General features: G+C 42.6%; 1 protein-coding gene across 2 annotated transcripts in view; it reads right to left on the bottom strand.

Annotated features, from left to right (window-relative positions):
• The window catches only part of LOC135936067 (lachesin-like), a 69,462-nt gene that overhangs the window by 24,772 nt on the left and 25,559 nt on the right, over positions 1 to 19,131 (bottom strand). The window contains exon 2 of one of the 2 annotated variants that reach the window (XM_065478749.1): positions 14,146 to 14,211. In XM_065478749.1, the coding sequence (XP_065334821.1) occupies positions 14,146 to 14,211 (66 nt within the window). Of the gene's footprint in view, positions 1 to 2,631; positions 2,716 to 14,145; positions 14,212 to 19,131 lie in introns of those variants that run through there. The other variant, XM_065478750.1, reaches the window with a different exon arrangement.

Genomic DNA, 19,131 nt, shown 5'->3' on the forward strand with positions numbered 1-19,131 from the left:
CACGTTTTGAAAGTCAATTTTTGTGAACATTGCTTGGTAATTTTTGAAGGGGCGAGTTAGGGATTGACGAAGGAGGGTGTGTAAAACCGTTTTTGAAAGGATTTCAAACGCAGGGTCACTGTAGAGCAAAAGCGCTGTTAAATTAATAAAAATAGTTCCCTTTAGATGAGGAGTGGAGGAGGGGTGAATAGGGGCACCTCCTTGGAACCGTTTTGGCTCGTCAGTGTGCATCAAGAAAAGTTATTTGGTATGCGATTTTTGCATTTCAACGATCAGCACAAGCCAAGATCTCGAGTTCTCTTGAAAAAAAATCACTCGCTTCTTTTCCAAACTTTGATTATTTTAAACTCAAAATTGAAAATAGGCAAAATATTTTCTCTACAATATCGTTGTTAGACATAAAATGGTTTCTGAAATGAAGTAATTAATTTAAGAAATTAATAGAAATAGAGACCATACCAATGAATAAGTTTTAATTTTTAGTATGTGATAAAGGGGGAAAATTAATCTCTAGAGATGAAATCAGAATTTTTACTAAGATTAAAATAAAATGCTTTTATTTTTTTAACATCTTAGAAATATTCGAGCATCTTAAAATCCCAACCCTCCAAGCGTGACACCAAGTCCACCTTGGGCGGTGCAAAAAACTTGTTCGGGAAGTGCTCCAAATTCGACAGACTTCACTTTTTGCGCGAGCGTCCGCCGTTGCCGTCAGCAGCAGGCGGGCTTGAAAAATGCCCTTTCCGTCGTCCCCTCGGCGCGCGCTAAGTCCGGGGCTCAAAACACACGCACACTCGCTCTGGCAAACGGGCAGCTGGCCTCTCTCGCCGCCCGCCGCCGGAACAATAAGAAAGATCCGGTGCCGGAGCAGGGCCGTTTGACTCGCAGGTTATGCCTGAGCCCTCTCAAATAAATTGCGCCAAGATTGCCGAGTTAATCTGGCGAGGATCACACACATCTCGGTGATTTATCTCAACAAGAATAGCTCGACTATTACGCCGGCTGCATGGTCTCACTCTGCCGCCTCGCAGTCAGATGGGGTGTCGCACACCAGCCTGTGCCGTACGTCTCCGCCGCCGCCTCTGAAAACAACACGCAAACTCTCATCCCGTCCTCCAGCCACCAGACCAGCAGCCGATAAAACCAACACTTCGCCCCGTGAAAGCGTGAAAACAAGCAGCTTGACAGCGCTCTCGTTAAATCAAGTGCCGCTCAACTGACTGCATAGCATTTCCGAGAGCCCAGATTTAAGAGTGAAAGCACCTCAATATTGGCTTCAACCCTTATTCATTTTTAAAGGCAACAATTTAGACTGTAGTAATTCTGAATGTAGCAAGTAGGTCATTGCGTTTATTGTTTGTGAAAATTAGCAACAGTTTATATCTACAACGTGCAATAATAGGATCAGGACCGAGGAACTGTTAAATTTCAGGGGTTGCCAAATTTCTCGAAAATTAAACAGTTTGTCAATTATTTTTTTGCTCGATTTATATCCCTCTCTTCATGATCTATCCCATATGGCGTGCGAATTATGAGCTAAAGTTCCCTTCTGGCGAAATAAGGAGACAATGCTCGACTCTTGATGAGTATGCAAATTTCTGAGCTGATTTTCTCATAAATTTAAACGGCAACCTGGGTAATTGCTAGCTTTTTCATAAATTTTATAAAGCATTTCAAGTAAAGATTAAAATAACAAATCAAATTTTATGTAAATATCTTCTTTAAATTCCTATGGATTTATGGGAAAAATGAAGTGGATTGAAAATGTTTTGAATTGAATGTAAGCATTTCATAAAAAAATGGTTAGATTTAATATATCTCAACGATATGCAATAATCAATAGAGGACCTTGCTATACAGTTAAAATTCAAACTTTGCAAATTTTATAAATCTAATAAATTCAATATACCAACGTAAAATTTAAATTGTCAACTCACACGCCTACTGTATCAATTGAGGACTTCGTTGTTTGACTATACAAAATTCTACAATTGCTACAACTTCGATACCATTAATCATCAATTTAATATTAATATTTAATAAATATTTATGACACAGAAGCAATCACTTAAAATTTGCTGGAAGGGGTTTGCTTAGAATGTTTTCTTTTTACTGGGTCAAACTGCCGTTCTAGTGTGCGATTCGAATGTATTTTTGCCACCGAGCAGTATCAAAAGACGTGAATTGCCACATTAGGATGCACCGGTGAGCAGCAAGCTGTCCATACGGCAATAACAAAGCGACACACTTCGCTTTCCTTGGGTGTGTGTTGTGTGCATCTCGGCCGCGGGAGATGTTGCTCTTTGGCTGCTATGCCGCAGTGACTTAATTCAATTTTGCATTATATTTTCTGCTGCTTCTGCTGGCGGGCAGGCGTCGGATGCAGATATTTTGCAGTGCGGCCGAGCGTTTTTCAGCGGCACGCGACGTGACCTGCAGTCGAAAAGAAGCCACCGGACGGACGGACGGAACGGAGCAGCAGCCAATTTGTGCCGGCCAATTTAGCAGCGAGCGGTGTTCCGCAGGGTGACGCGGCTGCTCGCTTGAAAGACCTGTTTCAAATTTGATGAAACTCGTGTTTGCATCCGTAATGAGCGGCCGACGTGGCAATTAACAAATATTGTCACTCACAAACTTTTCACCTGCGTGCCGAAACTTCCGCCGCCGCTTTAATTGCCAATTAAGGCGTTTAACAATCGCCGCGGAATCCAACAATCGAAAATTAATTACGACTCGTCAAAACCGGAAAACAAATCATCAGCGCCGTGCGCGTGGTGCCACTCGAAACTTTTCGCAGTCGTTTTCTCAAGGAAATTGGTTTGTCGGTGCGGAAACTTTTCAAGGGGGGAAATTTGCAGCCCAAATTATTTTTAGCCCGAAAATTCTCGATTCGAGTATTTTATCCGCCCTCGCCGAGATTAAACAATCTCTCATGCGTTCGCACACCCTGTCTGGAAGAAGCGCGCTGAACACAAAGAGCGTGAAAAAATGATGATCAAATGGAGCGGGGTGAAAGGTGAATATGCAGAAAACATTTTTATTGCACGCCGAGCGAGCGAGTGAGTAGGAGGGAGGGAGAAAGATTGGGTTGTGAAAATTAAACGATGGACTATTTTTTCTGATCCTCCCAATGCAGTACCATTAAATGAGCATAGATCATGTGATTTCAAGCCATTTTAATTATACTTTGAACAGACAAAAACTCGCTACTTGCTGGTTTGCACCTTTCCAGCATGCGTGATTTGGCATAACGGGACGAATTTCTAGCGTTTCAAAAAGTCTTCGGTGCGGAGGCAAATGGCCCTTCAGTGGGCTGGGTCCCTGTACGGCCTGGTGCGCCCATGTTATCCGTTCGCGGTGTTATTGAGACCCGAGTTTCAGCATTCGTGCTAGTGCAGTACGCGCCCTTACCGGTCCTCGGACAGGGATAAGAAGCAAATAAATAAATACATCGGCTAAAATATCCATGATGAATCGACTCTTTGGGTTCTCTAGAAAAATTACGTATTTAGGGTCGAATAGCAACCAGAAAAACTGTCTTAATCCAACAATTTTACTCCAAAAATACTTGAAATAAGTTTTAATTTGTCAAATAGCAACCGCCTAAAATTCACAACCCCGAAGAAAAGTCTTGCTGATGATGGAAGAGGTGAAAAGGGGCCAACACGCGCACTGGCGCACAAAAAGGGGGTGCTTAATTGAAGAGAGTGCGGTAAACAGAGGCGAGGACCGAGAAAATATTTCCTTTGAAACGCACGGCGGCCGCGGGCTTTTCTAATATCAGTCACCCTTTCGCGCGGGGCTTTCTTTTTCTGTGCTCGCCTCTTCATATTGATTGCCTTAAAGAGATCGCACGTCGTTGCTTTTTATTTGCTCTCGCTCCAGCTGCCTGCTGGCTCACTCTCTTTATTTTATTTTACGAGCCCAAGTCGGATCACACTCACACACACACGCCGGCCACGCTGTTTATCTTTTCAGTGCGAGCAAATCACTGTTTGCCTCGGCCGCCTGATTTACCGGCCACTTTCTTTCCCACTATCGGCCGTCCTCCCTAAGCCGCTTGTGTGTTTGAACTGAGTGCTGATCGTCGCGAATCCAGCACCCCTGTGCGTGCGTCTGTGTGTGTGTGTTTGGTCATTCCAGCAAAAGCAAACATCAAACGGGCTGGCTAATGTCACCTCGTTCAATCGAATGAGCTTGCAAATTTCGTTTTGCGATACTAAATAAACACATCTTGTGTTGATCTGCCCAGCACTACTTGTCTCTTTAATCAACTCTCCACCCACAAAGGAAATAAAATCACTAACTTATAAGAATTAAAGCACAATTTTTCATGAGAAGCACAAAAATGGAGTTTTTTAGGAGGTTAGGTCCTCATCCTCATGCTAGTAGCGTTTTTTGCGACTCAAACGATATAAACTAGCTATGAAAAGTATTACGTATTAATAAGCGGGAAATATTGTTCTGGGCTCTTAAATAAAGTTCTTAGATCATTGGCATGCCAGGGGGGACCTAGCCACGAGAAAATTAATCAGCAAACCCCTCTTTGGCATATTTTAAGGGTCAAATTATGAATTTTAATCCAATTAAGAAATACAATTTAGAATTTATTAAAATTTAAAAGATTAAATTTGAAAAAAAGTTATTCAGTAAAATAAAGGTTTGAAGGCAAATTTTCATAAATGTTTATATTAACGAAAAAATTGAGTAAATCTAAAAAATATAATATTTCCCACCGGAACCAAAAGAGGTTGTGAAAAGAAATGGTTTAGTTTAAGAGAATGATTGAAATGATATTTTCCCAAGAAAATTAAAAATCTACCAATTTTCTGATATTTAAAGATGTTGTAAGGATTCACAAGTGATTTTGACGATTTTAGATGATTGAAAGTTATGCTCTAGGGTTACCTAGTTGATAATTTGGTGACTTAAAATATGTTGGACGCAGAGGAAAAAGACAACCGTATTCAACAGGATTGATAAGGCAAAACCCTGGCAAATACTTGTTGCTGATGCATAACTAACCCCAAAAAGAATTCATTTAAAGCCAAATTGAGCTAGAATGCTTGTCAAATGTTGAGGACTGTCTCTCTATTTGAAATTTTATGTTGTTTCACAACAAAGAGTTTCTCCAAAAAGTATCTTACACCGGTGGATAGATCTTGACGATATAGAAATAAAAATCACAAGAAAATATGGTCGAGCGGTGTAAATTTCGGAGAAAATGGACAACATTTGAATTTTGATTCTAGCAGTCATTTTTATAATTGCCCTGTATTAATCCACTTTAAATACGCAACCCTACACATTATTTAAGACTTAGTGAACAAAAATATTCTACTCTTTGTTCTTTGGATGGAGTAGCCAACTGAGAATATTCTCCCCACAGACGTTTTATTGCCCAGCCGTAATGTAATGGGGGCTCATGGACTGAAGTTGACAAAACTAGCACGGTAGAGGCGCGCATGAAAAATTAACGCTTCTGGACGGGAAACATCGAAACGTGTCGCCCGCCTTCTCGACCGCTCGCTGAATAATTAACTCTCGCGTAAGGAGATTGCTCCGGCTGCTCTGCAAATAAGTAATTGGTTAATCTGGACAAATAACAGCAGCAGCCGAGTGCGACTCTGGCGAGCGATTGACGTGTGTGCGAGTATTTTGTGTGGCAGGCGGAGATAATTAATGATCGGCACTGGGCTGGCTGCATTTAGGGCGTGTTCCTAGGAGCATTGCTCTCGCTCTTTTGATGCTTTTCCAGCGCAGTAATGTAGAGCGAGACGCTAACATCAATAATCGTCAAGCCATTTTGACGCACGCACAAGAAGCAGAAAGAGAGAGTGAGCAGAAGAAGAAGAAGAAGAAGCGCCCTGCCAAACATGCACGACGACGACCGTGATGATGATGATGGTGTAATATTTTATTATGTGCCGGGTAATCGAACAGCTGCCGCTTTTTCGCCCACGAGTGTGATGGATGGTCGGATCAGAGTGAATGAATGCTCGCGCGCGAGATCTCTGGACGCCGCGGGCAAAATCCGCCGATTTTAAGTACTTCCTTCACGGATAATTAGGTATGTATCCTTTCACAATCAACTGACGGGGGTTTTTACTTAATTTTCTCTAAACAATTTATTATTTTAGTCTAGAATAGAATATAAATTTCTAATAAAGAAAATTGCGTGTGCTGTTGTCTTGGCGTGTTTTTTGCAGCAACTAAGACGGTGTTGGATGGTTTTTAGTAAAAATTTAGATGGTTCATGTAATTATCAAATGTGCCTCATTTGCTAAATAATTTATTTTATGGAAAAAATATTTCCTGCGCTATTGGTAGAGTTTGTGCGTTTACAGATGAATAGACAAAGCAATGATTATAATAATTATAAATATTTTAGGATTCAGAGTCAATAAAATAAAACGTCGTTTTTCGTAATTTAAATACAAATTTTAAAAACTTAATAAGATTTAACTGAACCGACTAATCAAGCTCAATGATTAGGCCTTAGAAATATTGGCAAAAATTAAAACTTTCAATTTTTGCTAACCTTGAAACCACCAAATCTCGGGTTTGAGCCACCAGAATTACAAAAACAGCACACGGTTCCCGTTCGACTCGTCTTAACTTCATTTATATAGCCGATGAATTTTAGGGGCGATCTGATCGCCCACGAAACACGATTATTTGCCTTCTCCTACGTCTGCAGTAAAAAATGCTGGTCCTGCTATTTAGATCTTTATTTTTAACCTTTTCACTCTCTATAAAGGACAAACGGTGGTAGTTTGAGGTAGATTTTAATTTATTTAAGATAGTTTTGATCATTGAATACGTTTCTGAAAGAGCAGAGCGATGCTGTCACAGCGAAAACTAATTATCATGAAGCTGTTTGAGCATTCCTGAAGCTTCAATCTTAAAATGAAACGACGCAATAGGAATTGTTAATATTGATGTTTCCCAGGAATGGTTGTTTAATAAACAATCTAGCACGAGTATAGGTTGATTGGAACTGAAGTTTAAACTCACTCCAATAATGTTCTGGGAGAATAAGCATTAGCAGAGCTGCGTGCAAATAAACTGCGGCGCGCACATTGTTAATTTATCGAAGGATTAATGAGGCCGCGAGTAGAAGGAGACTTGGCGCTAACAATGCACCAGTTGCAACGCCGACGGGCGTATTTTTCCTCTTCTAGATTGTTTTATGCACCGTTGAAGCTTTCAATCGGCGAGATAGACTATCGATTCTATAAATTACTTCCCAGCTCATTAGTTTAACAGACGTGCAAACGAATGAATAAAAATGAGAACCCACGCGTCTGAGAGAAAGAAGGAGAGAAATTGCTGTGCGCTGAGTATATCATCGTCATTGCTCCCCCTTAACTTGCGCGCGAGGCTGAAAACTTTTAAATTAGGCCCCTTGAGGTCCAACTATGTTTGCCTGAGTTATGGTCGGAGCGCGAATTTAAAGTGGATCAAGTGGATATTTTACACGCCGTACCGCCGTCGGAACTATTACACGCGCGCCTAATGTCTCTCTCACGCACATGAAAACGGAAAAACTTTCTCCAAACCCAACGCTCCAGAATCCAGATGTTTGTTTTCCGTTACTCCCATATTCAACAGATTAAATTCTCTTCTAATTTTTAAAATTGCGTGTTAAATAGTTTAAGATAATTGAAAAGGATATCCTAGAGCTTATAATTCCTCATAATGAATTTTTTGCTTACAGTAGTAGTGGAATTTTTTTGACAGCACCAATCGTCTGCTCAAGATTAAAAAAGGTTGGAAAGACAAATCAATCGGTCAACAATTTGACACACGAGTCACACGACATGCCGAAAGTTAGCAAAACGTAAAATTTAGGTGGCCATTAATTTAGTGGTTTTCAGTCCGAATCTAGCAAAAAGTCCCACAGTAATTCCAACTAATCAAAGAGATGGGAGCGGTGCTCTGATTGGCTATTTAAAATCGTGACAGCAGCGTCATAGTGACAGCCAGTGCAAGCGACAAAAGTCTGGCTGCTGGCTGACCTGCCTTGTCGCTTGACTTCCATTTGCTGGCTGTCATCTCGATCAGGCTATGACCTGATAGGACAGCGCTACGTCAAAAGACAATCCTTCTCTGATTGCTCACCGGCGTTCTTGTGGCACCTTTTGCTAGGTTCAGACTAAGACATGGTTTCTAAGTTTCCGCTAACTTTCAGCACGTCGTGTGTCAAATTATTCACTGATTGATTTGTTCTCCTAACCTTATTCGACCTTCAGGAATTGATTGGAACTATAAAAAAAGAAATTACATTTCTACTTTAAGAAAAAATTCATCGCTCTAGATATCCTAAATCAATTATTTTAATGAGCTTAACTTGTTAAACACACAATTTCAAAAATTAGAAGAAAACTGAACTCATGAAGAAGCCATTTTGAAATCAAATTAATGATAAGTATTTTGTGAAACCATAGAAACTCCTGGTTTGGACAAGGCAAAGAGTGGTTTAATACGATTAAATTTATAGGCTGTCATCAAACAGAAACAGTTTGAAATGAGCAGTCGTTTCACAGAGACATACCAAGAAATTCATATTTAGACCTTGTTCACCGTGACTCCAGTGGAGCAGAAATTAATCGCCTTTGGACCGACAAACCATGCGTTTACCTTTGCACAGCGCTTTTGATGTCTCCGGGGCCGGATTAAAATTTCGTCCGGCCGAGTTGTGCCGTCTGAAGTCTGAAACCGGATCAAATTGAAATTTTTGCTTGCATGATTATTCGATTCGATCGGGAATTCCATCCTTTGTGCACCTGAAGCGGCGAGGGCAAGGACCCTGCTCCCACAAAGGCCGCGTTTGATCTTTGATGGAGCAAGAAAAGATCAGCTGGATGCCGCCGTCGCCGCGAAACAGCAAATTAAGCGCGCGGGCGCGGGCAGAGGTCACGGCAGCTTGGCACGCGGCCACCACCTTTATTGCAAATGTCAGCGTGTAATGACCGGCCCGTATTGGCTCGTCGCATTAACAGCCAGTTTAATTTTAATGCCCGCTCACTTCATTTACGACGCCGGGCCCCGCCCCCCGTTTAAAGGGCGGCAATAAATGTTCCTTAAAGGCGACGCATCAATCTTCATAATAATTATCACCGGGGCTCGCCTCCGCAGGCTCGATTGTAAAAAGACGAGCGCTTTCTTTTCTTTGTCGGCGGCGCCACTTTTTGCCTTCGTCGTCGTCGGTCGGTCGTTTCGCGTGCGCTTTAAAACTTTATGTGGGTGCGCGTGAATTTAAATTGCTGCTGGGACGGTGTGCGGTGCGGCGGAGCAACTTGCTCCAGCGAGGAATTAACGCCGCCGCAGACCTGCACGCTTCGACTTTGCATGCATGTGACACCTCCTCATTGAGTATTCACGAGTGCCTTTTTTAATCGCCTGCAAACTGAAATGAAACGCTTCAAACTTAATCGCGGAAAATTATCCCTACCTCTCAAGAAAGATTCTCTTTGATGTGGAAATAAGTCTTCTTGGGTAATTTAAAAAATAAATTGTTGAAAATTCGGTACTAAGCTGGGGCTAGCTGATACCAGATTTTTTTCTCTGACAAGCGGAAAACAAAAAATTCAACTCATTGTCAGTTTTAGAGTCCCCTGTGAGTTAGAATGTATGCAACACGCTTCTCCTAAAGGTCCGCCCGGTTGCGTAGATCGCTAGATTTCAGGCACTCAACTGACTGCCCCTTTCCCCACGTGAGAACGCTCATAATGTTGGCTAACATATAATGCTCGAAATGTCAGCGAAAATTGTAGGAATTTCTTTCGGGAACGTTTTTAAAATATCAAAAAAAAAAAACCTAGACAATCGCTTCTAAATTCTTACTAGGCGGATATCTGATTTTTCGAACTCATGGTAAGAATGATTTAAAACGATCTTTTGCATGACAGGTTTCAAAGAAATGTTAATTGAGATGAAATCACAATTCGCCATTGGGAGAGTCCTTAGTGTCCGGAGTCCGGAGCCACAAACAGGTGGTGGGGTACCATTTAGTTTTTTGTACCGTCACTGATTTTAGATCCAATCCCTGCTACTGCGCATTCTTTTTTTTTTTTTTTTTTTTGCTCTTTTTATCCTTGTCCGTCCGAGGACCGGGAAGGGCGCGCACTGCACTAGCACGAATGCTGAAACCCGGGTCCCAATAACACCGCGAACGGATAACATGGGCGCACCAGGCCGCACAGGGACCCAGCCCACTGAAGGGCCACTTGCCTCTGCACCGAGGACTGCATTGAAACGCTAGACATTTGTCCCGTGAAGCCAAATCACGCATGCTGGAAAGGTGCAAACCAGCAAGTAGCGAGTCGGCGCCGGTGCGCCTCCCAGCCCGTCGAGCAATTTGAGCAATTCGAGTCACTAAACTAACCACTTTTTGCCATCTCTGACATTGGGTAGCCAGTATTAGATCTCCGAACTGCTCAAATACCTCACATTGCTTTGACACTCCTGAGAGTGCCTTAACAATGCGAGCCAACGGGCTACATTCTTGGTGTAAAAAGATTTACTTTGATGTGCTGGAAACAAAAGTCGGATCAGACGATCGCGGTAGAATTAAAAGCAAAGATTTTTTTGTCTATAGCGTTGTTTCTTTTTACTTTTCTGCCCCAGTTGGTAGAGCCGATTTTGGTTTTGAGCAAGTATTATCGAATATTCTTACGCAATGAACGCATAGAAGCAGAATTTGTACAAAAGTACCCGAATATTGTAAATAAACTCTTCTAATATCCGTTTTATTAACGATCATTTGAATTTCCCAAAATGTATATTTTTAAATTATTTTAGCAGAGAGATTCCGTCGTTTGAGTCTGGTTTGGATCATGTAATGTACAAATACTCAAAAAATCCATATCTGTGATGGGTTTACACCATTCTTGCCTCACAGAAAATGCGATTTATACAAGATTTTTTTACATAAATTATCAGCAGTTGTTACTACATATAGCCTAAAATCTTTTAGAAAATGTAAACCTGCCATATTAAAGCTCCTTACCTCGGCGTGTCAGCCTTGATAAATAACGTTGCATAGGTCCTGTCTGAAAATACGGAGAGACAGTCAGCTTACCTGTCTCTAAAGGCCACTAGCCACTATGTTTGTTTCCTTTTTTCGCATTTCTGCAAGTACTGCACGCTTGAAGACAAAGAAAGGAATATTTCAATTTTTCCAAAACTTGGTCATAGATTTCACACTGCTGTCAATTAAAATGTTGAGGAATTGTGCTTGAGCGGCAAATTCGCGGCGCCACACGCGCGCAATTTGCGACATTTGGAAACTCCGGCGCCGCGGTGCTTGGCTGGCGGGCGTAAAATTCGTCATTTGTCAAAATTTGCTGACTGGGGGCTAATTGTAATTAAGCAAGACAGCAGGCGAAAGTCGAGCTATCGCAGTGATACGCGTGCGGCGCCCAATGAGAAAATCGGATTTAAGCGCGAAGGGATTTGGCTGCGCCGCGCGAATACGTGACTGACTGCGAGTCGGCAGTGTGCTCGTGCGCTCCTATTTGCTCAACTAATATGAAAAAGACACATCGCGCGCAAGGGATTTTTCTCCGCTGCAGATTTATTTGAAGAGCGATCCCATTATGCTCTGCGTTCAATGGGAATTTAATTTTCATGCAACGCTGAGTCCTGTTCCGTGTGCGCTCCTCTCCTTTTCCGACCCAGCTTTAGAACGTGTTATCGGCTTTTATGTGCAACTTAAAGCATGCGTAAAATTGGTTTTATTGAGGAAATAAAAGCAAACTGATAAAACGAACTTTGACACATTAGTTTTTCGTACAAAGCCATAAACAACAATTTAACGAACCTTTGATTCGTGTAAACACATGTTGACACTCTTCTCCTGAAAGTGTATACAAAAAATACAATTCTCTTCTGATGGATTCAGGCAATAGTAGCATGCCCAAATTTAAATTAGCACTTGAACTTTATTTTTGACAGTCCCAATGAATTCCTGAGGGTCGTATTATGTTAGGCAGCTGAATCACCTAGACGACTATTCGACACAACGTGCAGATAATCGGTGGAAACGTTACTACCATCATTTTAGCGGGGTTTTATCTGAAACCTAGTAGTATAGTGTACAATCAGAATTGAGAGCGAATTATTGGATGGCCTAAGATTGAGACAGCCACATCGACAGCCAGCGCAAGTGAATCAAGCGACAAGTCTAGCTGCTGGCTAACCTGCTTGATACTTGCACTGGCTGTCGCTGTGGCGCTGCCGTCTCGATCTTATTTTTAGTCTAGCGCTAGCGGTTATCCTAGATCAGAATACCACCCTCATCTCTGATTAGTCGCTGGCATTCTTGTAGCACTAAAGTTCTTTACTAGGTTCCACCATAATTCGTCTTAACAGTGATCTGAAATAATTGCAACAATTTAAGAGAAAAAAATCTTGTGTGGGTTTGGATTTGGAGTCTATCAATACTATAAATACGAAAAATACTCCCCTTTGTAAGAATTTACAGAGTCGCGGCGAAGGCGCAAAAAAGCTGGAGGGCCATGAATGCACACACATAATTTTCGCATTCCGCGAGCGAGAAGCACTTCTCTGGTAGCAGTCGGGTATCCATAAATTCAGGCCGGAAATTTCCGCACGGTATCAAAAGTTTTGATCTAGGAATCGTGCGAGAGAGGATTTCTCGGCTTTTGTCATGCATATCGAGGAATGCGGGCGAAATGAATCTGCCGCTAGAGTCAGTCGCTGGAATGTTACCACTTCTCTATGCAGTATATTGAATTCTTTTGTGTCGGGGAAAAAAGAAAGCAGGCGGGTCTGCTGAAAGGTCTCTCTCCTGCACTGCTGATATTTCCATTCGGTAATACACACACGGCAGCGGTGGCAGAGACGACAACGGGGCCGGCAGCTTTTTCAATATATTTTATTAACATCTATGTTCTACAGCAGCTCGGCGCCGGGTGTGTGCAAATGCAGTGGAAATGGAGCGATAACACATACACACACACCGGATGAATTCTAATGTTTGCAGTGTTTGATTGAATATCACATCAGCGGAAGAAGTGCATCAGCGGAAGAAGTGGGTCGAAAAAACAGATCACTCCACAGCTGATTTAAAATGTTTATTATGAAAGCGCCGATGGAAAATTTCGAGACGCGCGCGTGTGAGCTGCGAACCCGTGTTTGTTCTGCTCGGCTGGCGGCCGCTTTAATTTATTAGCCGCCCGCCTGCAGCACACCCTGATACCTCTCAAGGGGCCATGTATTGACTCAGGAAGTGTGTTTGGTCCCGCGAGAGACGCCGCAAAGGCGTGCGCAGCCAGGTAAACCAGAAATTCGCCTCCATCGCTCTTTCCCTGTCGTGGATTCGGACTGAAGCCCCAAATTTCACTGTCGGAAGAGCTACCTTTATCCGATTGAAAATTTGGTCAGTCGTTTAGCCTAATTTACCCCTGCAAAGTTTTACCTCAAATAAAATTAATAGGATTACATCTGGCGCAAGATTTATTCTATTTTGGATGATCAAGATAGTTTTAAAAATATTTCGATATGAAATGCAAATTTTGCTCATAGACTCATGAAATTTCATCTCCAAGATTTAAAAGAACTCCGCGAATGTTTGGCAAAACAACGTCTCAAGTTTTACTTTTATCTTTCCAAATATTTAAGAAATATTTCTCTTACAACAATAGGCTAAATATTGATCCCAGAAGCAAACTCGGCCACTGTTATTAAATAGCGCTGATCGTCAAAGTTCCACAGTATCCAGCCAATACCATTGTGCAGACGCATTTTCCGTGCATTTTCGGTTTTCGGCAGCAGTGCAGCTTGAAAGGCCGCGAGCGTAGATGGTGTGGATCAAGGAACACGGCGCCGAGCCAGCCAGAAGTAGAAAAGAGGTCTTTGTTTTACGGGCATCTTTTATTCATCGCCTCTAAGAGATATAAAAGTGGGATCACCGCGTGGATGGCAATATTGTGCATGCTCTCTCTCTTTCGCGGTGTAACTTTCTCCTGCCTCCCATCCATCCCCACACTCGAACGAACGGCCTCTTTCCGCCTGTCCCGTCATAAGTGTGCGGACTGCACGAGAGGCGTTTTAAGGTAATTACACTTCTTATTCGCGGCTTGAATTATCCTAGTCTCATTTCGCAGCAACGCTCACCGTCGCTGAACTCCTGCAGCTCTGAGAGCGGAATCCCGTTGACGTCGCTCTCCGCCTTTTTGCCTCCTGCAACAAAACAAGCGCAAATTCGATCAATCAAGTGCCAAAGATGTCAACGCGACAAGCGCCGCAGAGGCGCGCATTATGTGTACACGCGCACAGGTGGGCCCCCGGCGAGAGACGCGCGACATTAAAATTCACAGACGCACTCACTAGAATGAATGTGCACCCACGCACCAAAGTGCTCTCTGCTACACGCATAAAAGTAAAAGAGTGGGTTTAAATTATTTCGATACACGCAGACATTTCGGCTTCTTTTCTGGTCTGCTGAATTTGGAGCTAAATTTTAGAATATTCGTAAGGGTCAAGTGAAAATGTAGTTCGCTATCAGTCAAGCAGAAGATATTTCTAAATTACTAAAATAGAACTGTGAATTCGCCAATCATTACGTCATTCTGATTGGTTAGAATTAAAAAACAATTCATTTGAAGGGACTATAATATGCAAAGCAATTAAAATGAAAGAGTAATGACTGCCTTTAACTGTTTTAGAGTATGATACATTTTGCTAACCATTTTGGTAAGTATTTCATTTCAAAGGGAGAGCAACAGTAAATTTAATTTACCCTCATCCGAATTTCAGTTCCGCTTGACGCACCACATTTTGGCCGCAACAATTTTTCGACATTTTGCACGATGAGCAAATTGCGCATCGTGTTTATCTAAAAGCAGCGAGCAAACACTGGCTAATCGAGTCACGAGCGTTTATGTAGCCAATAAATCGCGGCTGGCAGCCTTTGCGCGCTGCGCGAGTAATCTATCTGGAGAGCGGCGATGAATAATTGAGCGAGCCGAACGACGGGCGCTTTGTGTTTGCGCTGCACTCGCCGGCCAGCCTGCACTGGCCGCCGAGAGGTGCAGTCGGCCGTGATTGTCGGCCTGCTGCACAAACGCTCGGGGTCGCGCGGCATCAATCGGCGCCATTATCACCCCGCCGCCGTCGCCGCCGCCGCCGACAAACGGCCATTGTAGTTTAATGCACCGATTATCAACTCGGCTCTGCCGGCTGCTGAATAAATAGCTTTCAACAGGGCCGATATTTAGTGTACAGGGCTGGCCGGCCCGACAGGCAATGACCATAAAAATTATAGTGCATGTGACACATGCCCGACGGCGCTGCTAAATGGCTAATTTCGCGTCCAAAGTGGCATGTGAGTTATTATCGGACGCGTGCCGTGTTTTGTGTCTGGCATCGCACGCGCGTCACACATAAAACCGCATGAAAAGTGCGTGGCTGTGTGTGCAAAACTGAAAGTGTTCTCAAAGGAATGCTGCCTGCACCGTCAGCCCAGCCGTAAACTGCTCTTGGTCACTTTAGTTGGCACTTTCTGGCCACTGCGGATCCCAGTTTCGACCTTTAATATAGTTGATTTGAAAAGACAGTTGAGCAAAATGTAAGGTAAAGGCGAGCGGCGTGGTTTTGGCTCATACCAAGCAAAATCAATAAAATACTGCCAAATGCACGTCAAAATTAATGCTATCGGGCTATAAGTGGACAATTTTAAAATACCACAATTAATCTCATCTGCTTGTGAGTAAAATTAAAAAAAACTTAGCACGTTTGAACGAACACCAAATTAAAAGTGCTCGTTATTTTCAATTTTGACAGTGCCATAATGGATTCCTGGAAGTCGAAATTAGGTTAGGCAGTCAAATCGCTCAGTCGACAACTCTACACAATGTGCCAAAAATCGGCGGAAACGTAACTTTGGCGGTTTTTGGTATGAGAACTTTGAAAAAAGTGCCACAACACCGACGACCAATTAGAGGGAGTGGTTTTCTACGATTGAGACATTAGATATTCGAGACTGCAGCAGCATTGTGTCAGCCAACGGAAGAGCAGACAAGGCTGGCCGACCTGGACCTGCCTTGTCGCTTGACTCGTGTAATCGCGCTTGCTGGCACTATGGCGCTCCTGTCTCGATCTTAGGCCAGCGCTACATAAAATCCAATCAGAGAATTACTCGATTCTCTGATTGGTCGCCATCGTAATTCTGGTTCTGGCACTCCTTGCAAGTTTCAGACATAAAACCGTCAAACTAACGGTATTTACGTTTCAGCTGACTCTTGGCACATCATGTGTCGAAATGTAGACAGACGAGTGATTCGTCTTCTAAACCAAATTTGGCTCTCAGGAATCGACTGGCACTGTAAAAATGTAAACTGCAATGCTACTTCAAGATCTTCGGTCAGGGTCAAAGATGATTTTACGACGCACTCAGTATATTTTGCCTCTATATGTTGATATTTATATGACTGGCCGACAGAGGTACCACCAATGCCTTCTCTTCCAATAATGTTGCTTACCGTTTTGAGCCTTTCTTGTAGTCAGAAAAAGCAAGGTTTTATGTGATTTGAAGTTTTCCTTCGTGATGAAAATCTAGACCGCATTATTTGAAACTAAATTGGAATGATAATTTGTGTGTTAATCTCGGGACTAATCCATCTAATTTAAAACTTTTACTCTGAGTAATTTTACGGCTTAAGGCTGCTGCGAAATGGAAATTGGACACCTGCTTGGAGTTGATGTTCTCGCTTCTTCTCGGGTCTTTTCTCTCGCTCGGTTGCTCCTTGTTAAATACGGCCACGCGGCGCAGCACACAGAACTCGAAATGAAAGGGGACTTGAAAAGGCCAAAGTGGAAAAATGAACCACAAAGCTGCTCCTTGAATGGTAAAGAAGAAGAGAAGAGCCCTCTTCTGCCTGCCTTTGAGCCCGCCATCAACGAATATTAGTTCCATCAACGGAATTATTTCGTCTCCCCGCCAGGATTCCCGCGGTGCTCGCGGTCGGCGGAATTTTCACCTCTGGCGGTCAATGAAATTTTACGAGAGAGATTTGTGTTTATGGGTTTATTGATTGCCTGCTTAAAAGTTTGTATCAGGAATCGCGGTCGGGCTGTGAATTACAGACGATATTTTTCAAAAAATTTGCGATTCTATCTAAATGGTTTATTTCTAGATGGTTTTTCAGAAAGAAAATGTATTTGACTCTCGCACCAAAAAATTAAATGTCTAAATATTGGCAATAAAGTCGAATTTTTTGGTATTTCAGACTAAAATAGGCCTAAAACAATTTTTTAGGCTGGAAAATCCCTAGAATGAGAGTCAGCCATACATAACTTCATCGATAGAACCAGAAAATTCGGCTCTTTTTAAACTTAGATTTTTTAAGACGATTTTAGACATTTTTTGCGAGATTCATACGGCTTCAAGGTTTATTTTTTATTTAAATGGCTATAGTCGTTGTCACACCCATTGGACTCATGCAACTTTGCTTCAGAGGAACTCATACGGACGCGACTCTCTTTCAAAGACTGGCCGTCAACTCCATAATCTCATAACTCGCGTCAATTCACTCGACCTGTCCCACGAACAAATTCCGTCCCTTTTTGCGGGTTGCGCAAGATGGGCGTTTGTTTTGGCTGCTGCCGTTGGGACTAAATTGATATCAGCGCTAAGCCTTTGGTACCCAAACAACCGCCGCAGACGCCTGACGGACGGACGTTTCGCGCTGATGGAGAATTAAGACGGCGAACTGGCGAGAGGGGAGCAAGCGAGAGAGCGAGTGCGTCATAAAAGTTTCGCCCTCTCTCAGGAAAAACAACTACAATAATAATAACTGGGCGTCACGCCGGCAATATCGCGGCGCAGTGTGACATGTGTCAGCCGCAAAGATGCTTTGTGAGCGGCCGCAAGCAGCCAGCAGCCGCACCGCTTCACCCTTTTCCTGCTTCTCGCTCGCCCGGCCAAATGAGTGTTTTCTCCGCTCGATTGTCTTTGCACCAGGAATTTCAAATTTGCGGCAAAGCGACCCGCTTTCATCACCATATGTGCAATTAACATGTGAATTTTGATAACGAAAAGTTCCTATTTTGCCTCGCGGAATTCCTCTTTGACATTTATTAGCACTAACTTTTCATCAAAGCCAAAAACAGAAATATACTCTCAATATTACGAGTTTTCAAAAATTATAATTATATTTTTAAATGTCGTGCATTCGGCACATTTCTGCTTAAATGCTATCAAAATCTTGATGTAATTTGAACAAGAAAACGTAAGATTATTATATAAAAGGGATAAAATTTGAGAGTATCGGTATAAAAATAGAAACCATCCAAAATCCACAGCTTCTACTTATTAATAAACATTTATTACGTAAAATGCAATGCAAAAAGAGCTAAGAAAATTCCCCTTAATAGTATTATTCAATCCTTTAGATAAAAATACTCTCATTTTCATTAGATGGATTGCAAATCATGTCCAAACAATTCATAAAGACTATGTATAGAATTTTCCGAAAATTAAATATAATATCCAACGATTAAACAAAATCCGATTTTGTATAAAAGATTTGTTTTTACTCGGAAGTATGGAGGAAAAGAAGCCTGGAAATTCTAAAGTACACCAAAGGAACCCGAGCTTAAAACAATGAAGTCGACTGGAAAATCTCGCAGGAATGAAAGGAATGAAAAAAAGGAGAAAAAACACTCGAGCATCAGAGGGTAATAAATAAAGAAAGAAGGAGCAAAGACGCGCGTTTCGCACCCTGGAGGACACGCGGGTGGTGCAATCGCGATTAAAGTCGGGCGAAAGTTGCACAAACGAAAGGAAACGCGTGACATTTTCCGGGCGAGCACACAGGGAGAGAGGGAAAAAATAAATGCGGCTGCGAGTAAGCTTGATCACCGTCGGCAGCAGCGTCGGGAAAAATTGGGTGCGGATGTGATACAGCAGGCGAACAGGCGGACGGGCTCCATAATTGAAGTGGGAAAATCGATGTGAATTACAATAAGGAGCAGGGTTGGATTGCTAACTCGACTGTATGTTCACTTGATGTCGGCGGGCGGGCTGGCGGGCATTCCGCTCACGTGCCGGGCCCATGTCGATTTTCTGCAAGACTGCTGAGGAAAGTGTTATCACTGATA

This window comes from Cloeon dipterum, chromosome 2, assembly GCF_949628265.1.
Source record: "Cloeon dipterum chromosome 2, ieCloDipt1.1, whole genome shotgun sequence".
Lineage (NCBI taxonomy): Eukaryota > Metazoa > Arthropoda > Insecta > Ephemeroptera > Baetidae > Cloeon > Cloeon dipterum.